The 25,081-nt window shown below is 44.2% G+C and overlaps 1 protein-coding gene across 2 annotated transcripts in view; it reads left to right on the forward strand.

The window, feature by feature from the left end:
• Positions 1-18,336, forward strand: part of Alg8 (asparagine-linked glycosylation 8 (alpha-1,3-glucosyltransferase)) — a 20,593-nt gene extending 2,257 nt beyond the window's left edge. Inside the window, exons 3-13 of one of the 2 annotated variants that reach the window (NM_199035.2) lie at positions 4,278-4,471; positions 5,985-6,094; positions 6,418-6,485; positions 8,751-8,877; positions 9,096-9,199; positions 9,863-9,983; positions 12,979-13,118; positions 14,626-14,765; positions 16,419-16,516; positions 17,066-17,138; positions 17,705-18,336. In NM_199035.2, coding sequence (NP_950200.2) covers positions 4,278-4,471; positions 5,985-6,094; positions 6,418-6,485; positions 8,751-8,877; positions 9,096-9,199; positions 9,863-9,983; positions 12,979-13,118; positions 14,626-14,765; positions 16,419-16,516; positions 17,066-17,138; positions 17,705-17,936 — 1,407 coding nt within the window. In that variant the 3' untranslated portion in view covers positions 17,937-18,336. Of the gene's footprint in view, positions 1-4,277; positions 4,472-5,984; positions 6,095-6,417; positions 6,486-8,750; positions 8,878-9,095; positions 9,200-9,862; positions 9,984-12,978; positions 13,119-14,625; positions 14,766-16,418; positions 16,517-17,065; positions 17,139-17,704 lie in introns of those variants that run through there. The other variant, XR_003946497.1, reaches the window with a different exon arrangement.
• The last annotated feature ends 6,745 nt before the right edge of the window (positions 18,337-25,081 follow it).

Consider the following 25,081-nt stretch of genomic DNA (forward strand, 5'->3'; position numbering starts at 1 on the left):
ATGTTAAGGTGGGGAGGGAGATCAAGGTTCGAGGTCAGCCTGAACTGTATAGCCAGACACTATCTCAGAAATGAAACACCAACAAAAGAAATGCCGTATACAGTCATCCTTAGATTATCACTGTTAAATGAGATTTTCAGTATTGGGAGTGTGGCCCCATGTAGAGCAACTGCCTGCTGTGCACAAAGTCCTAAGTGGATCTCTGTTAACTGACACATAAGTGGGCCACTCTAGGCCAGGAAGATGGCCCAGTAGCCAAGTCTAGCAACCTGCCTCATGGTAGAAGGAAAGAGCCACTCTGCAGTTTGTCCTCTAACCTCCACATGCATGACATGGTATGGTCATACACACTATGAATTAAAAAAAAATAGAAAACGTTTTGGGGCTGGCGAGATGGCTCAGCAGTTAAGAGCACTGACTGCTCTTGCGAAGGTCCTGAGTTCAAATCCCAGCAACCACATGGTGGCTCACAACCATACGTAATGAGATCTGATGCCCTCTTCTGGTGTGTCTGAAGACAGCTACAGTGTACTTACATAAAATAATAAATAAATCTTTAAAAAAAAAAAAAGAAAACTTCTCTTACCTCCACACATACCTGCACACACACACACATACAGATAGGTATGCACACACACGCAACAATAAAAGATTTCTTAACAAGATACATTTTTAACTGTGTGCTATCTGTGGAGGGTGTGTGTGCATGAGTTCACGTGACTGCAGAGACCTGGAGTTGCAGGCAGTTGTTCGCCCCCTGATGTGGGTGCTAGGAACTGAGCTGGTGCCCTCTGGTAGAGTAGCAAGTTCTTAAGGGCTATCTCTCCAGTCCTGATAAAAGAATTTCTTTAGAATATTATTCATATGTGTGAGTGTTTTGCCTCTGTGTATACTGTGCAACAGGTGGATGCCTGATGCCTGCAGTGGTCAGGAGGGCGCTGTATCTCTTGGAGCTGTAGTTACATAGGATTGTGAGCCACCATGTGGATCCTGGGAAGTGAGACCAGCTTCTCTACAGTGGTGGTAGCAAGTGTTCATAACGGCTGAGCCTCGGCCACTAAAGGGAAGTTAAAGTTTATTCTGATTTCAGGAGAACATTTTTCCGGGCTGAGGGTATGATTCGGTTGATAAAGTGTTTGTTACATAGTCCTGAGAACCTGAGTTTAGGTGGTCAGCACCCACTTAAGATAGGCTAGGTGTAGTGCTGAGGGTCTGTAGTTCCACTTCTGGGAAGGCAGAGATGGGCAAATCTAAAGTTCTCGGGCTAGCCAGTCTAACCAAATTGGTGCGCTCCAGGTTTAGTGAGGGATCCTGTCTCAAAACTAGGGTGGAGAGAGGCTAAGGAAGACACAAAACGTCAACGTCTGGTCTCCACATGCATAGCATAGATAGGCATACCTGCAAGGACACAGCTAAAACAGGGTGGTAGTCTGCGTGTTGTGGGCTGCTTTTAAGATTTTCATTTTCAGTCATGCATGTGAGCAAGCACCTACAGAGACCAGAAGACGGCCTCGGATCTGCAGGAGCTGAAGCTATGCTCAGGTGTGAACTGTTCCACTGAGTGGTAGGAACTGAACTCAGACTGTCTAAGGAACAGCGTGTGCTCCTAACCACTGAGCTCGCTCCGGCCTCTTCTTTTTGTTTTTTAAGATGGTTTCATGTAGCCCAGGCTGGCCTTGAATCCATTGTGTAGCTGAGCATCTGGGGATCCCAGGACTTTCGGCGTGCTCGATAAGCACTCTTAACTGAGCTGCGTCTTCTCAAGTCAGTGAAGTGAAAAACCTAAAAACAGTTGTCCTAAGGGGCTGAATTTAATTTTACATAATAGTACTGTAAATACTTCATAGACATGCCAGGGAACTTTAAATGGTTGTTTGAGCTTGAGGTATCACTCTGTGTCTCTGTGGATACCAACTAGGAAAAGTGTAGGCTGGTATCCAGAGCATGGGCTGTGGTTTCAGGATGTCCAGGCTTAACAGCTCCTACTTAGTGCCCGTGCTGAGTGATGGGTGCAAGGTTAATGCTAAGTGAGATGAAGGAGCGGGGAGCACTGGTGCGGTGCTGAACACTCACTGTGTGCTACCTATTAGCACTGTCTGTATGAGAAGCAGTCCTCTGCTTTGTGTTCCCTCCTTTTCCCTGGCTGGTCCTTCTTGGTCTCCCTTGCTCATTTTATTTCCAAGCCCCTTAAAGAGCTGGTGCTCCAGGGCTCTGCTGTGGTCCTTTTTCCTTTCAGTTCTCATGTTCTCTCTGTGTTCTTTCACTTCCTCCTACAGCCTTCACCACTCCCCATGCCTGAGAACCACTCTCCCAGTGCCAGGCAGTCCCCTGTGTCTGCTTCCTATACAAAGAAGGCATGCTAATGCCTCCTTGTTCTTTCGAACCAGGAAGGAAAGTTAGCAAACCAAAGTGCAGTGGAGTGGCAGGGAGGCTCAGCAGGACATAAGCCTGGACAGGGTGGAGTCGACATGTATTATCTTCATGCCAGGCTGGGAGACACATGAGAAGTGGATTGTCTATAGAGTTCACCATAGTTGGGATTTCACCTTAAATCACTGACCTGGAAGGGTCAACTAGTTGGGAAAGGCACCAAATACGTAATATCTATTGAGTGAAAAGAATTGTTTTGAATCTTCATATGGACACATTGGTTATTTTGGTATTTCAAAACCAGGATTTGGCCCACATTTGAGTCTCATCTCCAGCACTCTTAGTGGAGTGACTGGCAGGGAATGCCAACTAATACAAGCTTTCTAGGTGACAAGATGGCCACAGATAAAAACCCTGTGGGGCAGAGGTCCTCTGTGCCCAGTTTGGGCGTTTCTGTGGAATAGGGATTGTACAGAGAGGCTCTGGGTAGTGTGGAGTGGGGCTGGAAAAAGCAACTGTAGGACACTTTGTTCTGGATAGATGGTCATCTCTTAACAGCAGCTGTCCATGTCTTTAAATGTTTCCTGCTCACTACTTTTAAAGTACGTAAATGTGTCAGTAGAATAAAGTCAGAAAGTCTTTAACTTCCAATAAAGAATAAGCAGCTCTCCGGGGGAGGTTGAGTCCTGATATTTTAAATTATAGCTAGAAGTTTTAAATATAAAGCCTGAATTGACAGTAGAATTTTTAGAATTGTGTGCACTTTTCTAAACTTTTTAATTGTTCATTTCTGAATATGTTCTGTTGAACATGTCTGTGTTAGTTACAAAGCTGCTACTCTGTTAATATACTGTTAAAATAGTAATTTTAAAGAATAGCATTGAAAAATAGAATTTGTAGTTTTTCTTTTCTCGGTTCAATGGGCCATTTTGCTTACATCCTACAATGGAGACTTTGAGTTAGAGGGGATGTTCTATATGTGTAGAAGTCAGTGAATGGATTGCTTAGAGACAGAGCCTTTGGGCTTATGTGAAGCCATCTAACCCTTCTGTGTTTTACACCCACGGGGGTGTGAACAGGTTATGATTTCTCCAGACCTAGCAGTTGTTTGCCGTCAATTCCTATAAGCAGAGGGTAGGCTGGGCGTGAGGCTGAGTGCTGTGATGCTTGCCTAAATCCAGCCCCAGGACTTTAGGAAGAACTTAAAAGTGAATGTGAGCAAGCAGAGAGCGAGCCTTGCCTTACAGCTTTTAGTCACAGAGACGCCTTGGACCATAGTCCTTGTGAAGAACCAGTTAGTATCCAGTGAGCCTGTACTGGACTTGAAGAGAAAGAAATTTTCAGTGAAAAGAGTAACAAAGGGCTGGAGAATTGGCTCGGGTTAAGAACACTTGTTCTTACAGAGGTCCAGGGTTCGATTCCCAGCCCCTGCATAGTAGTTCACAGCCATCTGAAACTCCAGTCCCAGCGGAATCCAACACCCTCTTCAGACCTTCAGGGACACCAGGCATATCATGGCGTTTCTATGTTCAGGCAGGAAAGAGACTCATACACATTAAAAAATAATTTACATTTTAATGGGCTTTTTTTTTTTTAAGTAATAAGTGCAGAGAAGGAAGATTATAATTAGTGGCCAGCCTGAGATACAAGGTCAAGGAATCTCAGGCTGGTCCAAGACCTATCATCCTCCTGCCTCAACCTCCTCAGTGCTGGGATTATAGGTGTGTGCATCGTGTCCATGTGTTTTCATTTTCCTAACATAGGATTTTTTGTGTATCGGGCATTTTAGGTGCAATGCCATATTGCTGTGCTTTTCTAACGATCAGAGAGTAGACAATTTTAAATATACCTTGTTTAGTTACTTAGGGAATATTTTAATTTTGATTTTTTTTTCTTTTTAATCACAGGCAACTTCAGAGTGGACCTTGGATTACCCCCCCTTTTTTGCATGGTTTGAGTACGCCTTATCACATATTGCCAAATACTTTGATCAAGAGATGCTCAATATTCATAACCTGAACTATTACAGTTCAAGGACATTGCTTTTCCAGAGGTTTTCTGTCATCTTGACAGATGCACTCTTTGTGTATGCTGTCCATGAGTAAGTGGCAAATGTTATGTATGCTCTATGGACATTTGTTTGTGTGGAAGGTATTTAGAAAATGTGTTACAGCTGATTTATACAGTAGCAAATCCTGAAGCAGCAAAAACCCAAGTTGAGCTTTAAATGCCTGAAAGTAATGACTGGATCATTCTCGAGAGGTTTTGTGGAGAAATGGGGATAAGTTAGGGTTTTGAGGTTGTGGTATGAGAAGACACCGTGAGTGTTATGAAGGCACTAATCCAAATAGAATCCCAGGACCAATTCTCTCACACAGAAAACTCCACATGCCTTCCTTTCCTTTTGTCCACTCCCAGAGGCTTTTGTGTTGTGCCTTATTTTGTGGAACATGATCTGTATACATGTATGCACATATGTGCATTGTGCGCCACCAAAGTCTGCTCTTAAGGAATTCCATTCCAGTAAACCCAGATTATCTTACCCTGTGCTGAAGAGATGGCTCAACGGTTCAGAACATTTGCTGTTCTTACAGAGAACACGGGTTTTATTCCCAGCACCCTCTTGGCAGCTCACAACTGTCGATGACTTCAGATCCAAGGGCTCCAGTGCCCTCTTCTGACCTGCAGGCACCAGCTGTGCACATGGTCCACAGATATACAAACGAGCAAAGAACCATGTGAAACAGACAGGCATGATGGCATACACTTGTGATCCCATTACAAAGGAGAATACACATAGATCCTTGGTGCTTGTGACCAGCCTGGAAGAGTTGGCAAGTTCCAGGCCAGGGAGAAACCCTATCTCAAAGAATAAAATGGATGACAGTCCCCAGCGATCCATCCGCCTCTGCCTCCTAATCGTCATCAGCATCCAGGTAGTGAGGAACTACAGCTTTGCAGTTCTGTTTATTTTTGAGACAGGGTCTCACTGTGTAGCCCAAGACTGGTCTGGACTCTGCATGTTAAACTCTGCATGTGTATGGATGGATCATGCATACACATTGAGCCTAGCCAGAATCTTTGCTCACACTTAGCATGTACCAATCTGCCAGAGTTAGACGTTGCACTTTAAACTCCTCCCCTTTTCTTCCTTATTTTTTTTAAGACAAGGTCTTAATGTAACTCCAGTTGGCTTGAAACTTGCTACGTAATTGATGATAACTTTGAACTTCCAGTCCCCCTACCCCTGTCTGTCAGAGCTAGAGTATAGGCATGGAGTACTGTGGTCAGTTGGTGCAGGAGCCGCTGTGAGCTAGGCCAGCACTCTGCCAACTGAGCTATACCCTTGGCTCACACTTTGCACTCTTAAGTACTGAACTAGTGTGTACCCTCTTGTTTTTAAAATCCTTACGTGGAGGTCATAGATGGTTTTATTTAGTTTTATTAAACGAACACTTGTTTCTGATCTGCATACCCAAGGAAAAAATGTGGTATTAGCCTGAGAGCAACCGTGGACAACATGGACAGTTTGTCAGAAATGGCTCTGTGCAGAAGTATTGTGGTGTGTGACGAAGCATAAAGTTACTTGTTTCTCTCCTGGTGTGTCCTTGTAGGTGCTGTAAATGCATTGATGGAAAAAGAACAGGCAAAGACCTCACAGAGAAACCAAAGTTTATTCTGTCCGTGCTCCTGCTGTGGAACTTTGGGTTGTTAATTGTAGACCGTATCCTTGGTACTCTATATGCTATTCTCTTATTCTGGTGTGTACTAACAGGTTAATTCTTTGTGTAGTGGTAATTATTACATGTAAGCTGCTTTTGAAAGGGAGCTTGGTCTGGGTTACTTTACTCTCCAAACTGTGCTCTCTCCAAGTTTATTGATTCTAGTTATAAAATACTTTGTCCCTGAGTATAGAATTTTGAGAACCAGCTAAACTATTTTTAAATTATTTTTAGCTTACTCATTAAGAAAGCATCCATAAGTTCTATACTCATTCATAGCACACTTTATTATGAATCGAGGGTCATCTTCCTTGACATTCCCCAGATATTCATTTTCAGTACAATGGCTTTCTGTCTGGATTACTGCTGTTGTCCATTGCACGTCTATTTCAGGTAAGCACCGAGAAACCTAATTAGGTTCCCTCTATAAACAGAGTATTGTAGTGATGATAGATAATTTATTTGACCCACTGTTCGGAATTTCACCACAGACATTTTTATTGGTACTTCCACAAACTCTACCTGCTCTTCGGATGATATTTTCTCTTTAAGATTAGAAAATTATATCCTAAATATAAAATATTTTATTATATTAAATATATAACAGGATGTAAATTATATCCTAAAATCTTTTTACAGTGTGGTAGGTGTGGATTAGTCGTAGGCAGTTCTGTCTGGCTGCACTGCCTGTGCCAGGTGGAGTCTCCAGTAGCGTTTGCTGTGAAAGTGGTGGTGGCTTTTCTCTGAGGAGCTCGTGGGTTAGTTAGCATAGTGTGATGGAAGTACAGAACTTGAAATGGAAAGATCCGTGTTTCTATCTAAGGCTTACCATGGCCACATTTGGTTCTTTTCCAGTCTCTGTGAGGTAGGTGGAATTCAGACTGCTTTTATCAGGCTCTGTCTGGGGTTTTGCTATACCTTTACTTCTGTGGACTAAGAACCATATTTAGTCCCCTTAGCCTGACATGGCAGTGTGCCCTGCAGTCCAAGCTGCTTAGAAGACTGAGGTAAGTAGTTCCTTTGGACCTAAGAATTCAGGGCCAGTCTGGGCAAGAGCTTAAGGCCACCCTGTAGATGGAACTCAGGGTTCCACACACTACTCAAGTGTTCTGACCATTGCAGTTTTGTTTTGTTTTGTTTTTTAAAAATATATATATATTATTTTTGAATAGGCCGAGTATGGAGAGCTGGCCTAGAATGCACCAAGGCCTGGATCCAATCTCCAGCACAAGCGTGCACACAATACAGTATTATAGAGTCTCACTCATCCTCTGATCCTACGCCTCTCTGGCCAGGTTAACTATATTGTCTCTGCTCCTTCAAATACAGTTTGTGGTTACTGATGACATAACCCATATCTTAGCACCAGGCTTGATGCTAGTATGGATCTGATGAAGTAATGATTTATTTATTATTTTGTGTATATGTGTTGTTCCTATGCGTTTATGCGCACCAGGTGTGTACAGGTGCCCACAGACATCAGAGGCCATCAGATCCCCTGGAACTAGAGTTATAGGCAATGGTGAGCCATCACGTGGGTGCTGAGAATAGAAGCCTGGTCCTTTACAACAGCAGAAAACACTCTTAGCTACTGATCCATCTCTCCAGCCCCTACTTGGAATTTCCTATACATTATTATAAAAAATTTAAATCTCTCAGAAATAGAGAAAATATACAACAATGATACACAGGATTCTTTTCCAATAAAATGATATGGACAGAGCTGTGTCTGGTTTGGTATGACATGCGGCCTTTTCACTTAGACTGTGAACACTGAATGGACTAGTCCCATGAAGGAGTGGGAACCCTGCCTGTGGTCTGCGTTTGGATTGCTTGGTTTCAGCCCTGCACCTCAGCTCAGTTCCCACTGGTGCTTTGCTTCAGTAGGCACACTGAATTCCTTACAGAGGCTCCTGGTGCCAGTGAAGTTGTGGATTCCAGGTGCCGTGTTTCATTCTGTTTTTACAGAAGATCCCCTAAGGCTTAGTTACAGCTCTTAAAGTGTAGCTACTGGGCTGGAGAGAGGTCTCAGCAGTTAATAGCACTGGTTGCTCTCTCAGAGGACCTGTTTTAATTCCCAGCACCCACATGGCAGCCCACAACCGTCTGTAACTTCAGTTCCAGAGCATCGGATGCACCTCCTCTGGCTTCTGCAGTCTTTGCACACATTTGCACAAACATCCAAGCAAAACACTAATAACAATGCTTTAAAAGTTAAAATTTTAGCTGGATATGGTAAAACAAAACATGGTAGTCTTAGCACTCAGGAAACTCTGTGACAGAAAAATTATTTCAACTCAGGAGTTTGAGACCAACCTGAATAACATAGCAAAACACCAGGGCTTTTTGTTGTTTTATGTTGTTTTAAGGTTTCTACTTTTAAAGTAGGTGTGTTTTATCTTGTTTTTTTTTTTCTTTTTGATAATAATATTAGCTACACAGAAATGTTACTTGAATAGTTGTGAGTTCTCGTCAGTTTCCCCCAAGTGCTACCTTAAACAACTGTTCACCAAGGCTAAAAAACTAGCATTGGTGTATTTGAATTTCATCAGCTTTTCAACTAATATCTTCCTTCTGTTCTAGGATCCACTCCAGGATAATACATTGCATTTCACCTGCCGTGAATTTAAAGTGATGCATTCCCCTTCTCTCTCCTAGAAAAGGCACATTGAAGGGGCGTTGCTCTTTGCTGTCCTCCTCCATCTCAAGCACATCTACCTATATGTGGCACCAGCCTATGGTGTCTATCTGCTGCGGTCCTACTGCTTCACTGCAAGTAAACCAGGCAAGTCTTAGCAGTGAGGCTTACAGTGTTAGGAAGCACAGCGGGTGTCCCTCAGGTCCTAATCTAAAAACCCTCCATCATCCACAAAGATCAGAGTACACCCAGGCATGGTGCAGTGCTAGGGAGACTGCAGCAGGAGGATGGTAGCTTTGGGCAATGGGTATTGTTGGAGGGTACTTGTTCATGCTCCTGGTAATGCTGGCTTCCCTGTTGTGTAGATGGCAGTGTCCGTTGGAGCAGCTTCAGCGTTGTCCGCGTTACTTCCCTGGGGCTGATCGTGTTCCTAGTTTCTGCTCTTTCGTTGGGCCCTTTCCTAGCCTTGGTAAGACATTTTATTTTATTTCTGCTTTTTACTTCTTAAGAATTAATGTCAGTCATGCTTTTGTTTAAAAGGAGCAATAAAGCAGGGAGTATGGGAAGCAACTGGGAAACTCCTCCTTTCCTACCAACATACGGTGGAGTGTTCTGCACACATCACTGTGCATGTTCAAGTAGCAGGAAACTGTGTTTGCATGAGAGAACTGATGCTCTCTGTGCATTCCTCTTAAATGCACCAACTTACAACATCCCTAGCCTCCCAGATCAGTCCTTTGTAGACAGCAAACACTGTAAAGTGCCTGGGACAAATGTCCAAATAGTTTTTTCTCTCTCGCTCCACATCCCAAAGTTATTTTTACTTCTTATTACAATAGGGGAACAGCACATCTTATATGGTCTTCTCTGCTCCCCAACACTTTAGCAGGTGTAGATGAGTGAGTGAGTGAGTGAGTGTTCACTGATTTATGTGTCTTCTCGCTGGCCAAGGTTGGGCAAAAGAGAGGTCTGTGAGTTGCTTGGGATCATTTGTTACTTACAGAAACAAAGACAGGGCCCCTGGCTGCCAGACTTTCTATGCACAATGCTGCAGGCACTTTTACTGTACTGTGTTACAATTTGGGAACAAAATGATGACTATTTAATTAGTTTCGTTTCTCCTTTTCAACAGAACCAGCTGCCACAAGTCTTTTCCCGACTCTTTCCTTTCAAGAGGGGCCTTTGCCATGCCTACTGGGCTCCAAACTTCTGGGCTTTGTACAATGCTTTGGACAAAGTACTGTCTGTAATTGGTATGGTACCCAGCTTTTTCAATTAGACTTTGAATACTGAAAGGACTAGTCCCACCAGGAAGTGGAAACACCTGCCCGTGTTTTGTGCGTGGATGTGTGTTCTGGATCATTTGGTCTCCAGCCTTGCACGTCAGCTCAGGGTGAGCAGAGCTGGAGTGCTTGAGACCGAGTCTTGTGCAGGAACGGGCTGCATCCCTTACAAACGTTCCTTGTGACATTGGGGTTATAGATGCTTTCCTTGGGTGAGTAGATTCGATCCTAGACACATTTTTAAAAGTATTTCTAATTAAGGAGGGGTATGGACTTGAGTCTTGGTACCCGTAAGGGTAGAGGTGCTGGATCCCCCTAGACCTGGAGTTTCAGGTGGTTGTGAGCCAAACTCAGGTTCTCTGGATGAACTCTTAAACCTCCAAGCCACCTCTCTAGCCCAGCCCCATCCAGACACATCTTAAACATAGTTTTTGCCTTAAGTAAAATATTATTCATCAGAGTTGACACTACTTTTAAACTTAAATATTTGAAGAAGGGGGAAACAATGTATATGAATTGTGACTCTGGGCATTGGACCAATAAGAGAAATGACCCTGTCTCAAAACAAACAAACAAACAAACAAACCCTAATAGTTTCAGTTCTGTGCAAAAGCAGGTTTAGCTTTGGGCTTCTTTGTTGACTCCTGATCTTGATCCCTACATACATTGTTGGCTGGGCTCCATTGCCAGGTCATTTGATTGCCTAGCATTGCTTTCATCACAGTACTTTTCTTGGACTTTACTTTCCTGAAACGCATGTTGTTGGGAATGAAAGCAAGAATAAATATGAATGTCAGGTTGAGCCAGGACGACGGCTCAGCAGGTAAAGGTGCCTGCTGCTAAGACTGACAACCTGAGTTTGGTTCCAGAATTCATGTAGTGGAAGGACAAGACTCCCTCAAACTGCATCTGACCCCCACATGTGCGCACTCCCTTCCCAGTATGAATGTAATTGCAGCGTCTGGAACAACTGCAGGGAACTGGCTCAACGGTTAAGAGTCCTTACTGCTCTTACAGAGGAGCTGGGTTTGGCTCTCTGCTCCCACATGGCAGCTCACAACCACCTGTAACTCCAGTTCCTAGGGATTTGATGCCCCCTTCTGACCTGCTTGAAACCAGGCACACACACAAGATGTTATCAGTAGTAGACTTTGGAGCCTCACAGACCCAGATAAAGATGTGGTAGCAGTTGGTCGCATGGCCTTGAGCAGGTTACTCCCTCTTTGCACTTGGACTTAAAGTAAGGACACCAAGCCCTGGGAACATGGGACTAGGTGCTCACTACAGTGTAGTTTTTACAGTTTCTGTTATGTACTTACAGGGAATTGATACTTTGTTTACTTGCTTATTTTTAGAAATTATAGTTTCATCCCTCACACAGCAGTCCAGCATCAGTGTAATGGCATTCTTACAAAGAAACTTCAACATTTGTATTTTAAAAAGCAGTTACCACTCAGTCTAGTGTGCAGTACAAGGTCTGATTACCCTGCCTGAGTCGGGAAACTGCTGTACCTTACCTTGTAAGGCACCGCCTCCCCAAAGATCCCTTACATGGAAAGTTAGAGGAGGTTCAGAAACTCAGGGGAGTAGCCAAGAGGTTTAAGATAGAACAGGGGCTAGGGAGCAGCTGGCCTGGTGGAGTGCAAATCCTAGTTCCTCGGCCAGCATTGTATAAACCACTGTGGTAGGTACAACTGCAGCCCCAGCTCTCAGAGGGAGAGGCAGGAAGACGAGAAGTTCAGAGTCATTGTTGGCTGGGTTGACTACATGACATCCTGTCTCAAAAAGAGGGGCAAGAACGGGGTATGAGGGTACATACCTGTAATTCCAACACTTGAGGAGTGGAGGCAAGAGGATCAGGAGTTCAAAGCTAGCCTGAGCTATATGAGATGGGTCTCAAAACAAAAAGAGGAAAAGAAGAACCTAAAATTGAAGGGGAAAGGAGTAAGTAGAAAATACATCTGTAGGCTCCATCTTCTCCACATTACTGGCACTCTGTGGCAACAGATAGGCCTGTGTAGGTGCTCAGGCTGTCTGACTGCCCTGGTTTTACTCTGGAGTTCATTTTGGGTGGGGCTTGCATCATTGTTCCAGACTTGGTTCATCTGACAAGTACTGATTGAACTTCTGTGTTTGGGGATAGAATGACCTCATCATGCCGGGCGGTGGTGGCACACGCCTTTAATCCCAGCACTTGGGAGGCAGAGGCAGGCAGATTTCTGAGTTCAAGGCCAGCCTGGTCTACAGAGTGAGTTCCAGGACAGCCAGGGCTATGGAGAGAAACCCTGTCTCGAAAAAAATCCAAAAACAAGACAAAACCCAATGACCTCATCAGTTCTCTATTTCAGGGACATAGCATAGTAGAAAAAGTAAGCATGTAAACTGCACCAGCGACCTCACAACGCAGCTCCGCCTCTCCATTTGGTTCTGTGTGCATGACTCAATTAGTTTGGCAGAGTGGATGCGTCATTCAGAGGGAGTTAGTTTCATGAGCAGAGACACAGCTTTGGAGGGACTCACAGTCCCCTGAGACTAAGGCTCATTGGCACAGATGAGGCTGGAGAGCTCCACAGGTGACAGATCAATGAAGACTGTACTGTCTGTGGGATTATGAACTGAAGGCTACAGGAAATGAAAGGTTCAAAGATGTAGTGTGACATGGTCTGTATTTTAAATAGCTTGTGTTGTTTAAGTGCTAAAGAAGATGGCTGCTCACATGCTGCCTGCCCACAAAGTTCCTGTACACAGCACAAATAGCCAATTCCAGTTCTAGTCTATAACTAGATTGTCATCTAAAACCAGAAAGAAGCGTCTGCTGGAGGCGACACAGCATGGACTCAAGCCCATGAGACCCAGCTGTGAACAGCTGGCAGACTTTGTAGCTTTTTAAGACTATTGCTCAAGGACCTGACTCATGAGCTATGGAATCCTATTGATTAAAGTAAAATGTCTGTTTACTCTCTAGGTTTGAAATTGAAGCTTCTTGACCCCAGCCAGATCCCCAGGGCCTCAATGACAAGTGGTTTGGTTCAGCAGTTCCAGCACACAGTCCTTCCCTCAGTTTCCCCTTTGGCAACCCTCATCTGCACACTGATAGCCATATTGGTAAGAACTTGGCATGTGGTGCTCATTTGCTGAATCTTCCTCTGCTTTTCCTGTCCCGGTGCTGACTGAATTTCAGCTTCCAAGCTTTTCCAACTGCAGGATAAATTCCATAGCTGAAATCCTGCAGGCTGCAGCATTTCCTAGCAATTCTCAGAGAACCTTGAACAGAGTGAGGGAGGATTACCAGGAAAGCCTCTGTGAGAAAGGCTTGCCAGGGGCTGTTTAAGCCATCTGTCCAGCCTGGCACGAGGAGTAAGAACAGCCTCAGTGGGAAGCAGGGAGCGTGCTGTGGAGCAGGAAATCCGAGTGGCAGAACATCCAGGCTTGGTTTGTGTTCCTCATCCTTGGCTAAAGGATCAAAATGTGTCTGGAAAACAGGATGTTTTTTGTCTTGGTAATAATGAATTAAGAGAAGCAGCAGCTCTTCGCTCATCAGATGGAAGTCTGTTGTGAAGCCAGGCATGATGGCGTGAGCCGGCAGTCCAAGCTCAGGGGAGGTGAAGGCAGGAACATTGCTCTTTGGGGGGCCAGTCTGGCTACATAGCAAGACTTTGTCTCAAAAAAAGAAAAAAAGAGTGAAAGCCACTGTGGGTCAAGCCTCTTTCTCACCTGTCAGTGCGTGGTGACTTCCGTTTTGTGATAGTTTCAGTAGGATTCAACATAAACAACTTAGCACAAAGGATAATTAAATATTCCCTTAAATTTTGGTTTCTAAGTGATCAAAATCTCTTGGCAAGACACCTGGCCCCACTTGGCTACGTGGCCGCACTGGTAAGCCTCAGCCTTGAATCTGGGGCTGTGGTTCAGTGAATGAGACTACGATGTGCAGACCTGAGGATCTGAGCTCAGATCCTCAGCAACCATGATAAACTGTGGGGCACGGATGCACGTGTCTGCTTGCCTTTAACCCAGCAGTGTGGAGGTCAGGAGGATGGCGGGGCCTTGCTGAACACCAGCCTGACTCTAGGTTCAGTGAGAGACTCCTTCTCAAAGGAATAACTCAGTGATAGAATGCACAATACCCAACTTCCTCCTCTGACCACTTTGTGTGCGTAAGCCCTTCCCCCACACAACTGTGCTTACACATACAGATAATACCAGAGAGAAAGAAGCAAAATGTTTAAAACAACAACAAAGAACCACACCATAAATCCTCAGCTTTGTAAGAGTCAAAGGCTGTATTCTAAATTATACTGCACTCACAAAACTGGTAAAATCTAATGTGCTATCCCCAAAACACCTGTGAATTTTTGTAGATTGATAAATTTTATATCCCAGAACTTAGCATCATTTATTAATTTGGATAAGGTTCATTTTAATGAAGTAAATACATATTTCTATGGGTTTGCATTTTCTTTTCTAAAGCTAGCTTTGGGGGACTGTACACAGAGTGATAGATTATTCCAGTGCAGTAGAAAATCCACACAGCCTGTGTTTGCCTGTGCCTTGCTTCTGCAAAGCTGACCTTAAATGACACTGAAGTTTTGTCTTTGCCTGTTGTTTCTAGCCCTCTGTTTTCTGTCTTTGGTTTAAACCCCAAGGGCCCAGAGGCTTTCTCCGATGCCTGGTTCTTTGTGCCTTGAGTTCCTTCATGTTTGGGTGGCATGTCCATGAGAAAGCCATACTCCTTGCGATTCTCCCAATGAGGTAAGCAAACAGCTCGAAGGTTGGCATGTTTCAATGTCTAGCTATCTAGTGGCTGCCTATTCTAGACATAGCCAGTGGTATGGGAGACACGAAGGCACTGCAATGAGGGCAGCAGGCAAACTGGCTTGATCTTTAGACCTGTCAGGATTCTGAGATGTGCAAAAAATCCATGTGTTGATCCCATATTTTTGATGATTAAGCCCTGTAGCAGGTCTGGATATTGTGTGGGAGCGTGCCCTGGGGAAGGCTGGCATCCTTGGCATCAACACATCAGTGAAAATAAAGTCCCAGGTCCCTGTTCCATGTTGTTAGTCCAAGTAAGGACTAAGTATGACAAAATGGTTCCATGTATGTCCACTTTAGACTTTCCAGAACTGTTTGATTGTTTCTTTCATGTCATATTGGTTTGCATGCTTTGGGATACTTAGGATAAATTGGTGTAATCCCATCTTAGAATCTGCAGAAACCGGGCCCAGAGTGCTCATGATTTTCCAAGTTACACAGTTAAGCCCCATGCCTGCATCCCCTGTACTGAGGAGGCTGAGACAGAAGGATCATGACTTCAAGGCCATCTTGGGATTTACACCAAGACGCTGCCTTAAAATCGAAGTCACAGGGCTGGAGAGATGGCTCAGTGGTTAAGAGCACTGACTGCTCTTCCTGAGGTCCTGAGTTCAACTCCCAGCAGCCACATGGTGGCTCACAACCATCTGTAATGGGATCCCGTGTCCTCTCCTGGGGTGTCTGAAGAGAGTAACAGTGTACTTATATACATAAAACAGAGAAATAAATCTTAAAAAAAGAAAAAAGAAAAACGCTAAGTCACAGAGCTAACAGATCACAGAACTTCAGCAGACCATATGCTGCCCTTTTCTGTTTTTGAGGGTCTTTTCAAGTCATGAGAAAGCATTTAATGTTTTCTTTGGAGCCATGGGATTTCCAGATTGCAAAGTAGAGCAAACTCTAATCTAAGCTCTTACTGCAGGTCCAGGGATTGTCTCAAAGATTAGCTTTATGTTTGGAAATGAATTCTCGAGTATAGTCCCTGTCTGTCTCCACTAAGCAGCTCCCAGTCCTACATTAATTTATTTGAGGACTATAGCAAGCAAAGTGTTTCCCTCCCCGCAGCCTACCCCTACCCCTCTGTCTCTCTCTCTGTCTCTCCCTCCCTGCCTCCCAAGGAGAGTGGGATGTCTGTCTTATTCCCCTTTTCTCTTTGGAACATTTTATTGATTACTTTAAAAACAACACCCAGGGCCTGGAGAAATGGCTAAGTATATAAGAGCACTCACTGTCTGCTCTTCCAGAGGACCTAGCTCAGTTCCCATCACCCACTTGGCAGGTGTGACTCTGGTTCTGGCCTCCATGGGCATCATGCACGCACATGGGATGCAGGCACACATGTGGACAGACATGCACAGGAAGTAATCAGATCTTTCTTTAAAACAGACATCGCTAGTTCTCATTTGAATTGGACCTATAACAAAACCAGTATTTATTTCACAAGAAAATTATCAGTTATCAGTATTCGTTTTATAAAGGGGTTATCAGTGTTTGTTTTAACCAGGCCTAATGATAGCCATGTTTATTTGAGCTCTTTGCAATCACATTTTAGCTGTGTTAAGGAATTATTGTAAGAATTTTTATTTTTAGCCTGTTGTCTGTGGAAAAAGCAGGAGATGCGACAGTTTTTCTGATTCTGGCGACAACAGGACACTATTCCCTCTTCCCCCTGCTCTTCACTGCACCAGGTAAGCGGCTTCTCTTTAGCAAGGTGCATTTGCTCACCGTGTCCTTTCTGTCAGGCCTGAAAACCACTGCACTTTAACTTAAAGATTTGGGAGTCTTCTTGAAGAAGAACCTTTTGTTCTTTCTCTTAAATAATACCTCCAATTTGCCCCTAGTTTTGAGTATATTTAGATGCCTCAAAAATGGTTAGCCAGGCATGATGGCACACACCTTTAATCCTCGCACTAAGGAGTTAGAAGCAGGTGAATCTCTGGGTTCAAAGCCAGCCTGCTCAACATAGTGAGTTCTGGGCCAGCTGGGGTTATGTAGAGAGACCCTGTCAAAAAAAAGAAAGAAAAAAAAAAGAGGGGGGGGAGAAAGGAAGGAAGGAAGGAAGGAAGGGAGGGAAGGAGGGAGGGAGGGAGGGAGGGAGGGAGGGAGGGAGGAAGGGAGGAAGGAAGGAAGGAAGGAAGGAAGGAAGGAAGGAAGGAAGGAAGGAAGGAAGGAAAGGAGGGAAATATTAACAATGTTTGTGTGCAATTTTGTATTCTGTACTTTCTGTCTTTTAACAGAACTTCCCATTAAAATCTTACTCATGTTACTGTTCACGGTTTATAGTATTTCCTCACTGAAGACACTATTCAGGTAAATTTAGAAGTACTTTTAAGGCTATATTTATTCCCTTTTGTGAGCTGTTTGCTCTTAAATGGTCAAAGAGGATTTCAAATGTATATTTAGGTTAGAACCGGAGTGATGGTTCAGATGGTGAAGTTTTGTGTGTATGCAGGAAGATGCTGTGGGAGGTCATGTTTGGAAAGTGGTTAGTAATATGTACACATGAGCACTCTACATAAGGCCACTGAGTTGAATACTTCAAAAGTTAGTAAAGTACTGATTTTTATAGGACTTGTATTTTACCAGAATAAAGCATGTTTTTAGAATCCCTGATTCTATGTATGCTCTTACAGTATGATCACAGTGCCGCCCCATCTGTCCTGAGTACAAGACTAATTTTATCTGGGCAGCATGGGCCAATGTGGCAGGTTAAATTGTTGAGATAACGGCGTGCAAGGCACTAATGGCTCTTCTAAACGCAGTGTTTTGACGTCAGCAATGGCCGTCACGTCGTGGGAGACAGGTGGGAAGTACTAGCTGGGAATGTTTGCTAAACTAGGGTGTAACTCATCTAACATCAGACTTCTCTCCTTCAGAAAAGAAAAACCTCTTTTTAATTGGATGGAAACTGTGTACCTCCTTGGCCTGGGGCCTCTGGAAGTCTGCTGTGAATTCCTACTCCCGTTTACCTCCTGGAAGCTGAAGTACCCCTTCATCCCTTTGCTGCTGACCTCGGTGTACTGTGCAGTGGGCATCACATACGCCTGGACCAGGCTGTATGCTTCAGTGTTGACTGGCTCCCTTGTCAGCAAGACAAAGAAACATTGAATAAAGAAGTGTTTGGGTGAAGGCCAAGCAATTACTTCATGGGTATTAATCAGAACTTGAAGAAAGTTGCCAGTGGCAGGATCTATTTATTTAGTAGATCCGTTGAAGGACCATTCTTCCACACTTGGCCTTGCCCTGCCTAGCAACCTGATTGTTTCCATGGTGAGGAGCCACTTGCCCTCTATAAGCAACAAAACACTTTTGAGAAAACTCTCACCTTCCTCTGTAAAAATAGTCTGCAATTGTTGAAACTGCTGTGTCCACTGAGGGTGAACCGGGGTGGGTGGGTGAAAAGTGGCATAATTTTCTGTGGCTGGTACTGACCATTGTTAGGATATAGTGCATAATTAGATTCTGTACCTAAGGAAATATAAATGTCATTTTATATTTATGCATCAAATAGCAAAGTGTTTTGGGTCCTTGCCAGCTTTCACATTCACTTTCCTGTTGGCACGCACATGGGAAGACAGTGTATTGTCTCTGTTCTGTACACCTTGTTCCAGGAAAGTGGTTCACTCCACAAGTCGGGATATTTAATGTGCTGATTTAGCAAACCCCAGGGAATCCAAACCACGGTCAGAACATCTACAATAGTTCCTTCTCACAGCAAGCCTCGATGTTTGGATAAGACTAGAGGTGTGCGTTCCATGTGACCATGTGACCGTTCCTCTTGTGAACACTGTGAAGTGGTCTTAGATGTCCCTTTATTTTTTGTAAGATTTATTTTTATATCATGTATGTGTGCACCACAAGATGTCTGAACACCAGAAGAGGGTGTTGGATCCTCTAGAACTGGAGTTCCAGGTGGTATAAGCCACATGGTCTGGAAGCTGGGAACCAAACTCTTGTGTAAGAGCAGCCATTGTTCTTAGCCAGCGAGCCATCTCTCCCATCCTCTTACTCCTCCTCCTCCTCCTCCTCCTCCTCCTCCTCCTCCTCCTCTTCCTCCTCCTCCTCCTCTTCTTCTTCTTCTTCTTCTTCTTCTTTTTCTTCTTCTTAAGATTTAGTTACGTATATGAGTACACTGTTGTTCTTTTCAGACACATCAGAAGAGGATATCAGATCCCATTACAGATGGTTGTGGGTTACCACGTGGTTGCTGGGAATTGAAATCAGGACCTCTAGAAGAGCAGTCAGTGCTCTTAACCACTGAGCCATCTCTCCAGCCCCATCTTCCTGTTCTTGAGACTACTTCATACATTCTTTTTATCTCAGTCCTCAGTTTTCCTGCTATATACCACACATTCAAATTCAGCCCACATTAGCTGACACAGTGACTTCCATACATTATAGTTCCTCATCATTCAGTACAGAGCTAAGAAAGCCCAAAGTCTGTGTCATTCTGGGGTGCTGATCATTCTGCCTATTAAGTTGTCTGTTGTTTCAACAATAAAGATGGGGATTGGGCCAAAGAGAGAGGAAAGCACACCTCTAGTTTCACCGTCCCCTTTGCACCCCGTGTTCAGTCCCAGCATAACACACAAAAGTAGTAACCTGCATGTGTAGTAGATAAGTACACACATGTAAATTTTAAACCTAGCACAGCATAGTGATGAGAGAATGGAGACCTAAGAGCTATACAGCCAGCTCGGAAAGTAAGCTTTCTCTTTTCTTTTTTTTCTTTCATTTATGTTGAGTGTTTATGTGTAGCTATGTGTGGCCATGACGCCTACCCATGGAAGCCTGGAATAGCATAAGGGAGTCAGTTCTGTCCTTTCACCATGTAGGTACTGGAACTGAACTTGATGGCAGGGCACCTTAACCCATTGAGCCACCATACAAGTTAGTTTCCTGACTGATGGCATTATAGACATTTGCCACCACACCTGGCCCAGCCTGGAACCAGTTTTAAGTGTTCAGTGTATCAACTGTTGTCTCTGAGTCCTCTAAATGCCCACTTCCTCTCTGTTCCCCCACATATGCTCCATGGTACCAGGGGTCTGCTACCATGGATAGCTGTAGCATTTCAATGTGTTCTGCCTGTTTTCCTCAAATTACACAGAGAAGTCTAGATTTTTGGCACATGTCCCAACATTGAGGTATACACCAAAGGATCAGAAGTTTAAGGAGATCTTTGACTATATAATAAGGTTGAGCCAGCCTGAATTATGTAAGATCCTAACTAAAAGCAAAATAAGGCCAGCAAGATGATGGGAAAGGCTTCCGCCACAAACCCTGCCACCTAAGTTCTATCACCAGAACTCATATGGTGCATGCTAAGACCTGACTCCTGAAAGTTTTCCTCTTATCTCTCTGTATGTGCAGTGTGAACCCCCCCCCCCACATACACATACACTAAACAAATGTAGTTTAAACAAACAAACAGGAATAGAGGTGATGAATGCCTTTAATCCTCTCTGGGAGGGAGGCAGAAGCAGGAGAATCTCTGAATTTGAGGCCAGCCTGGTCTACATGGTGATTTCTAGGCCAGCCAGGGCCAGCCTGCACTTTCTCTACATGCCAGGCAGGATCCTGTTTGGTTCTGAGTGAGTGAAGAGAATATGAAGGGGGCTGAAAAAGTGAGGGCTTCCTCCTGGATATTTAGGCATGGCACTTTACGAGGAAGGCTCCCTCAAGGCAAACCTTGATGGAGGAGACGGTTCTTGCTTGTCCAAACTGCTTTATTTGGTGGCAAATGTAAATGCATACATCATTCAGGATGAACCAGGAATTAAATACCTTTTGTGGGATGGGATGCCCAGGAAGGGAAGCTCATTGGCTAAACACTTGGGCCTATCTGGATACCTCATTAGCATGGAGAAAGGACTCCAGGCTTTTATGCTGTGTGACTGGTTGTTGTGGTCCTCTGAGTGGGGGTCGTGCTTATGAGTTCCAGAGCAGGTAGCTTGGGCAGGGAGCTGGCTCATGCCTACCCTTCTCATTTCTGAGATTTCTCTGGGCTTAGGCTTTCTTGACCTTACCAGTTCGTCTTTCTGGTGGCACAGTCCACTTGCCCACAAGCCTCTGGCCCTCTGGCTCTTGCATCCTTCCCATCTCCTCCTTGACATTCCCTGAGCCGGAGGTGAACCATAGATGCCTTGGTTGGTGCTAGTCACCACAAATTGATTTGTTTTCAGTGTCTGGCTTCATATTCCTTTTCCTATTCAATGCAGGTCAACCCCTGGAAGTGGTTCAAAAAGCAGGAAGACATTTTTGGCACCAACACAGACCAGTCTCTAGACTTTAGAGTGCCATGAATGTTCTTTTCTAGGCACTGTACCTGTATCCATGTTTTCAAACTTTGCAGAGAGTAGCTGTTCTCTCTCTCTCTCTCTCTCTCTCTCTCTCTCTCTCTCTCTCTCTCTCTCTCTCTCTCTCTCTCTCTCTCGTTTTTGTTTTTGTTTTGTTACAGGGTCTTACTATACAGTCCTGGGTGTCCTGGGACTTTCTATGTAATCAGATTGGCCTTTAATTTACAGATATCTACCTGTATCTGCCAAGTGCTGAGATTCAAGGCATGGACCACCATTCTCTGTCTATGAAAGTTTTTTTTTTTATATATAACAAATTCCTAATTTTAAAAATTATGTGGCCTATGGTTTAGTGGCCATATGCTAACGTAGCATGGGCAAGATCTTGAGATTTAATCCCTAACACCAGAAGGAATATAACAAAGTTATTAAATAAATAGAAGTACTATTTTAAGGTGGTTTTGAAATACAGAGCTAAGCATAGTCAAGAGCTAGAAGGGAGCTAGAAAAATAGCTCAGTGGACAAAAGTGCTTGCCACCAAGCCTGAAGACTTAAATTCAATTCCGGGGACCTGCATAGTAGAAAGAGAACCAACTCTTGCACGGATACACAAAAATAAAATGTCACTTTTAAAAAATTAAAGCTTTTCATGGTGACAGAGGCAAGTGGATCTCTATGAGTTCAGAGCCTATACAGGAAAATGTCAGCGGGGGCGGTGGCTACACTGGATAGCTTAGTATGCACTGTGCTTCCAGAGGACCTGGGTTCAGCACTCAGCACCCTGTCAGATGGCTGACGACCACCTGTAACTCCAGCTCCAGAGGAGCTGGTTCCCTCTTCTGGCCTCAGTATGTGCACTCACAAGCACGCAATCCCCACTGCCACTCTCACACACAATTAAAGATAAAGTAATTTTAAGTGATTTATAGCTGGGTGTGGTGGCGCATGACTGTAGTCTCAGCACTTGAGCATCAGAGTCAGGAAGATCCAGAGTTCAAAGCCAGCCCCAACTACAAAACAAGTTTGGGGCCATTCTGGGAAAATGAGAACCTGTTTCAAAGAATAACAATAAACATAATAAAAATAACACACAAAGGCAGGCGGAGTTTGTACAGATTTCACACCCAGTTCATGCAGCACTGGAGGTTGAACCTGGGGCACTACTTATACACACTAGGCAAGCACTCTGCCAACTGAGCTACGTCTGCAGCCCTACTGGTGTATGTAGCTTATCCCAAAACTGTCCCTGAACATAGCATGTACATTGTGTAGGCTAACGGCGGAAAGGGGAGTGCTGGGAGACACCAAGTGATGAAGGGATCCTCATCTGTACAAACAAGGAGGTTGGGCATCAGGCATGGTTCATTAAGCATTTTAGCAGTATTGTTTGTGAGCCTAGAGAGATGACTCGGTGGTAGAGAGTCCGTATTGTTCTTGTAGAACATCCCAGTTCAGGTGACTCATAAACTACGTGTATCTATTCCAGCTCCAGTGATCCAGTGCACTCTTCTGATCTCCATGGTTGTGAAATACAGAGCTAAGCATGGTCAAGAGCTAGAGAGGAGCTAGCAAAACAGTTCAGTGGACAAAAGTGTGTGTGTGTGTCTGTCTGTGATACTTACACAGACAGACAGACAGACAGACAGACACACACACACACACACACACACTTAAAATATTTTTAATCTTGTTTGTAAGAAAGAGTAAGTTGGCCCTCTCTTTTCTTATTTCTTCCCCATCTAACTAGCTGTCCTCGCCAGAATGAGACCCTCGGTCCTCAGCACTCACGTGTTTGTCTGTTGACCCAGTGTCTCTCTACATTGTTCAAGTGGGGGGAGGGGCTCTTTTTGTTATTGTTCTTAGAGGCAATCTCTCATTGCTGAGGCTGGCTCAGTAAGTACCTGAGAACGCTCTCAAACTCCCAATCATCCTGCTTCTGCCTCCCAGGTGCTCAGATTACAAACACACACCACTCTGTGATTTAAAAAAAAAAATCAGGCATGTGAGATGGTCCAGTGTGTAACAGCATGTGTCACCAAGCTTGACAACCCTCATTTGATCCCCAGAACCCACCGGGTCAAGGAATCAAACTCCCTAAGATTGTCCTCTGTCCACCTCGAGAGTCCCATGGCACATGTACACATGTACACACTGTAAAGACAAATTGTTTCAAGTCCCAGACTGAGGCCTAGAGGAGAGTGGGAGTGGCATGCTGACGTGGGGTGGGTGAGCTGCCATTCCAGAGCCTTACACAATTGAGAAATGGATTCGGCCTGTTCAGTGCATCACTATGTGTGATGGTGTAAACATGTCCAATAGTTTAGTTCTTCAGAATTCCTTCTGGAGAATATTTTCAGTGGATTTTTTAAAAATATATAATTTTAAAACAAACACTGTGGCAAAAAGCAAAACAACAAAAAGTCACAGTGCAAGCTGGATGTGTGCCCACAGACCTGTGATCCCAGGGGGTGGGAGCATGAGGCAGGAGGTCATGAGTTCTTAGCCAGCCTCAGCTACACAGTGTGTTTGAGGCCAGTTTGGCTTCATTTTTATTGTGTGTCTTTTGTTCATCTCTGTGTGTGTATGGCCACAGAGGCCACAGAAGGCATATGAGCTTCAGGAAGTGGAGTTACAGGAGGTATAAACCAACCAAAGTGGGTGCTGGTCATCTGGGACACCAGAAAACACTCTTTTTTTAATTTTTAAGATTTATTTATTATTATACATAAGTAAACTGTATCTGTCTTCAGATGCGCCAGAAGAGAATGTCCGATCTCATTACAAGTGGTTGTGAGCCACCATGTGGTTGCTGGGATTTGAACTCAGGACCTTCGGAAGAGCAGCCAGTGCTCTAACCTGCTGAGCCATCTCACCAGCCCCAGAAAACACTCTTAACTAACCACTGAGCCATCTCTCCAACCCTCAAGACTTTTTTTTTTTTATGCAGAAAGGGTTTTCCCATGCTATATTTTTATTGTTGTTGTTCAATTTGCTTTGTTTTGTTGAGATGAGGGCAGAACACAGGGCCTAGTGCACAAGGCAAACACTCTATCACTATGCCACATCCCTGACCCTCGTTTGTTTTTTTTTTTTTTGTTTTATTTTATTGGAAATGGGGTCTCACTCTGTAGGCAAAGCTGATCTCAATGTTTGGAACTCCTGTTTTCTTAGCCCCTAAGTGTTGGGATTACAAGTGTGAGCCAACACACCCTGCAGTGTTATACTGTTCTATAGGACAGAAGATAAGATGTATAATTGCTGGGCCCTAAGTTGTGAGCATTCAAATTATTTGGTGCACTTCATGAAAATCCTAATGTATGCTTTCTCAAATAATTTTTACTTGAAAATGTTTTACTTAAAATATTTGGCTTAAAAGAGTCCTCTCAATGGGAGAAGACACCCTTGGTCCCCTAAAGGCTAGATGCCCCAGTGTAGGGGAATTAAAGGGCAGGGAGGTAGGAGTGGGTGGGTGGGTGGGTGGGGGCATACCCTCATAGAAGCAGGAGGAGGGGGGATAGGATAGGGAGCTTGGGGGGCAGATCGGGAAAGAAGATAACATTTGAAATGTAAATAAATAAAATATCCAATAGAAAAAGAAAAGTAAAGAAAAGAAAAGTAAAGTAAAGAGTCCTCTTGGTGGAGTGGAGGTAACTAGAGTGGTATAGGACTATATTCCCAGCACTGGGAGTGGGGGTGGGGTGGGGTGCAGGACACTTACCATTAGTTTGAAGCTATCTTGGACTAAGTAGCAAATTTCAGGTCAGTTAGTGCTACACAGAGATATGGAAAGACCCCACCCCAGCCTTTGTTAGGCAGAAGGTAGAGGTGAGCAGTGGAGGTGTGGAGTCTCACTCTCACGGCGGGGCACTAAAGGAGACTCTGGCCCTGGTTCTTATAAATTCCCTTCCTCCTTCCAAGAAAGGATAATTAGCTAGTGGGCTCTGATAATTACC

The sequence above is a fragment of the Mus musculus genome, chromosome 7, assembly GCF_000001635.26.
Source record: "Mus musculus strain C57BL/6J chromosome 7, GRCm38.p6 C57BL/6J".
In the NCBI taxonomy this organism is placed as follows: domain Eukaryota; kingdom Metazoa; phylum Chordata; class Mammalia; order Rodentia; family Muridae; genus Mus; species Mus musculus.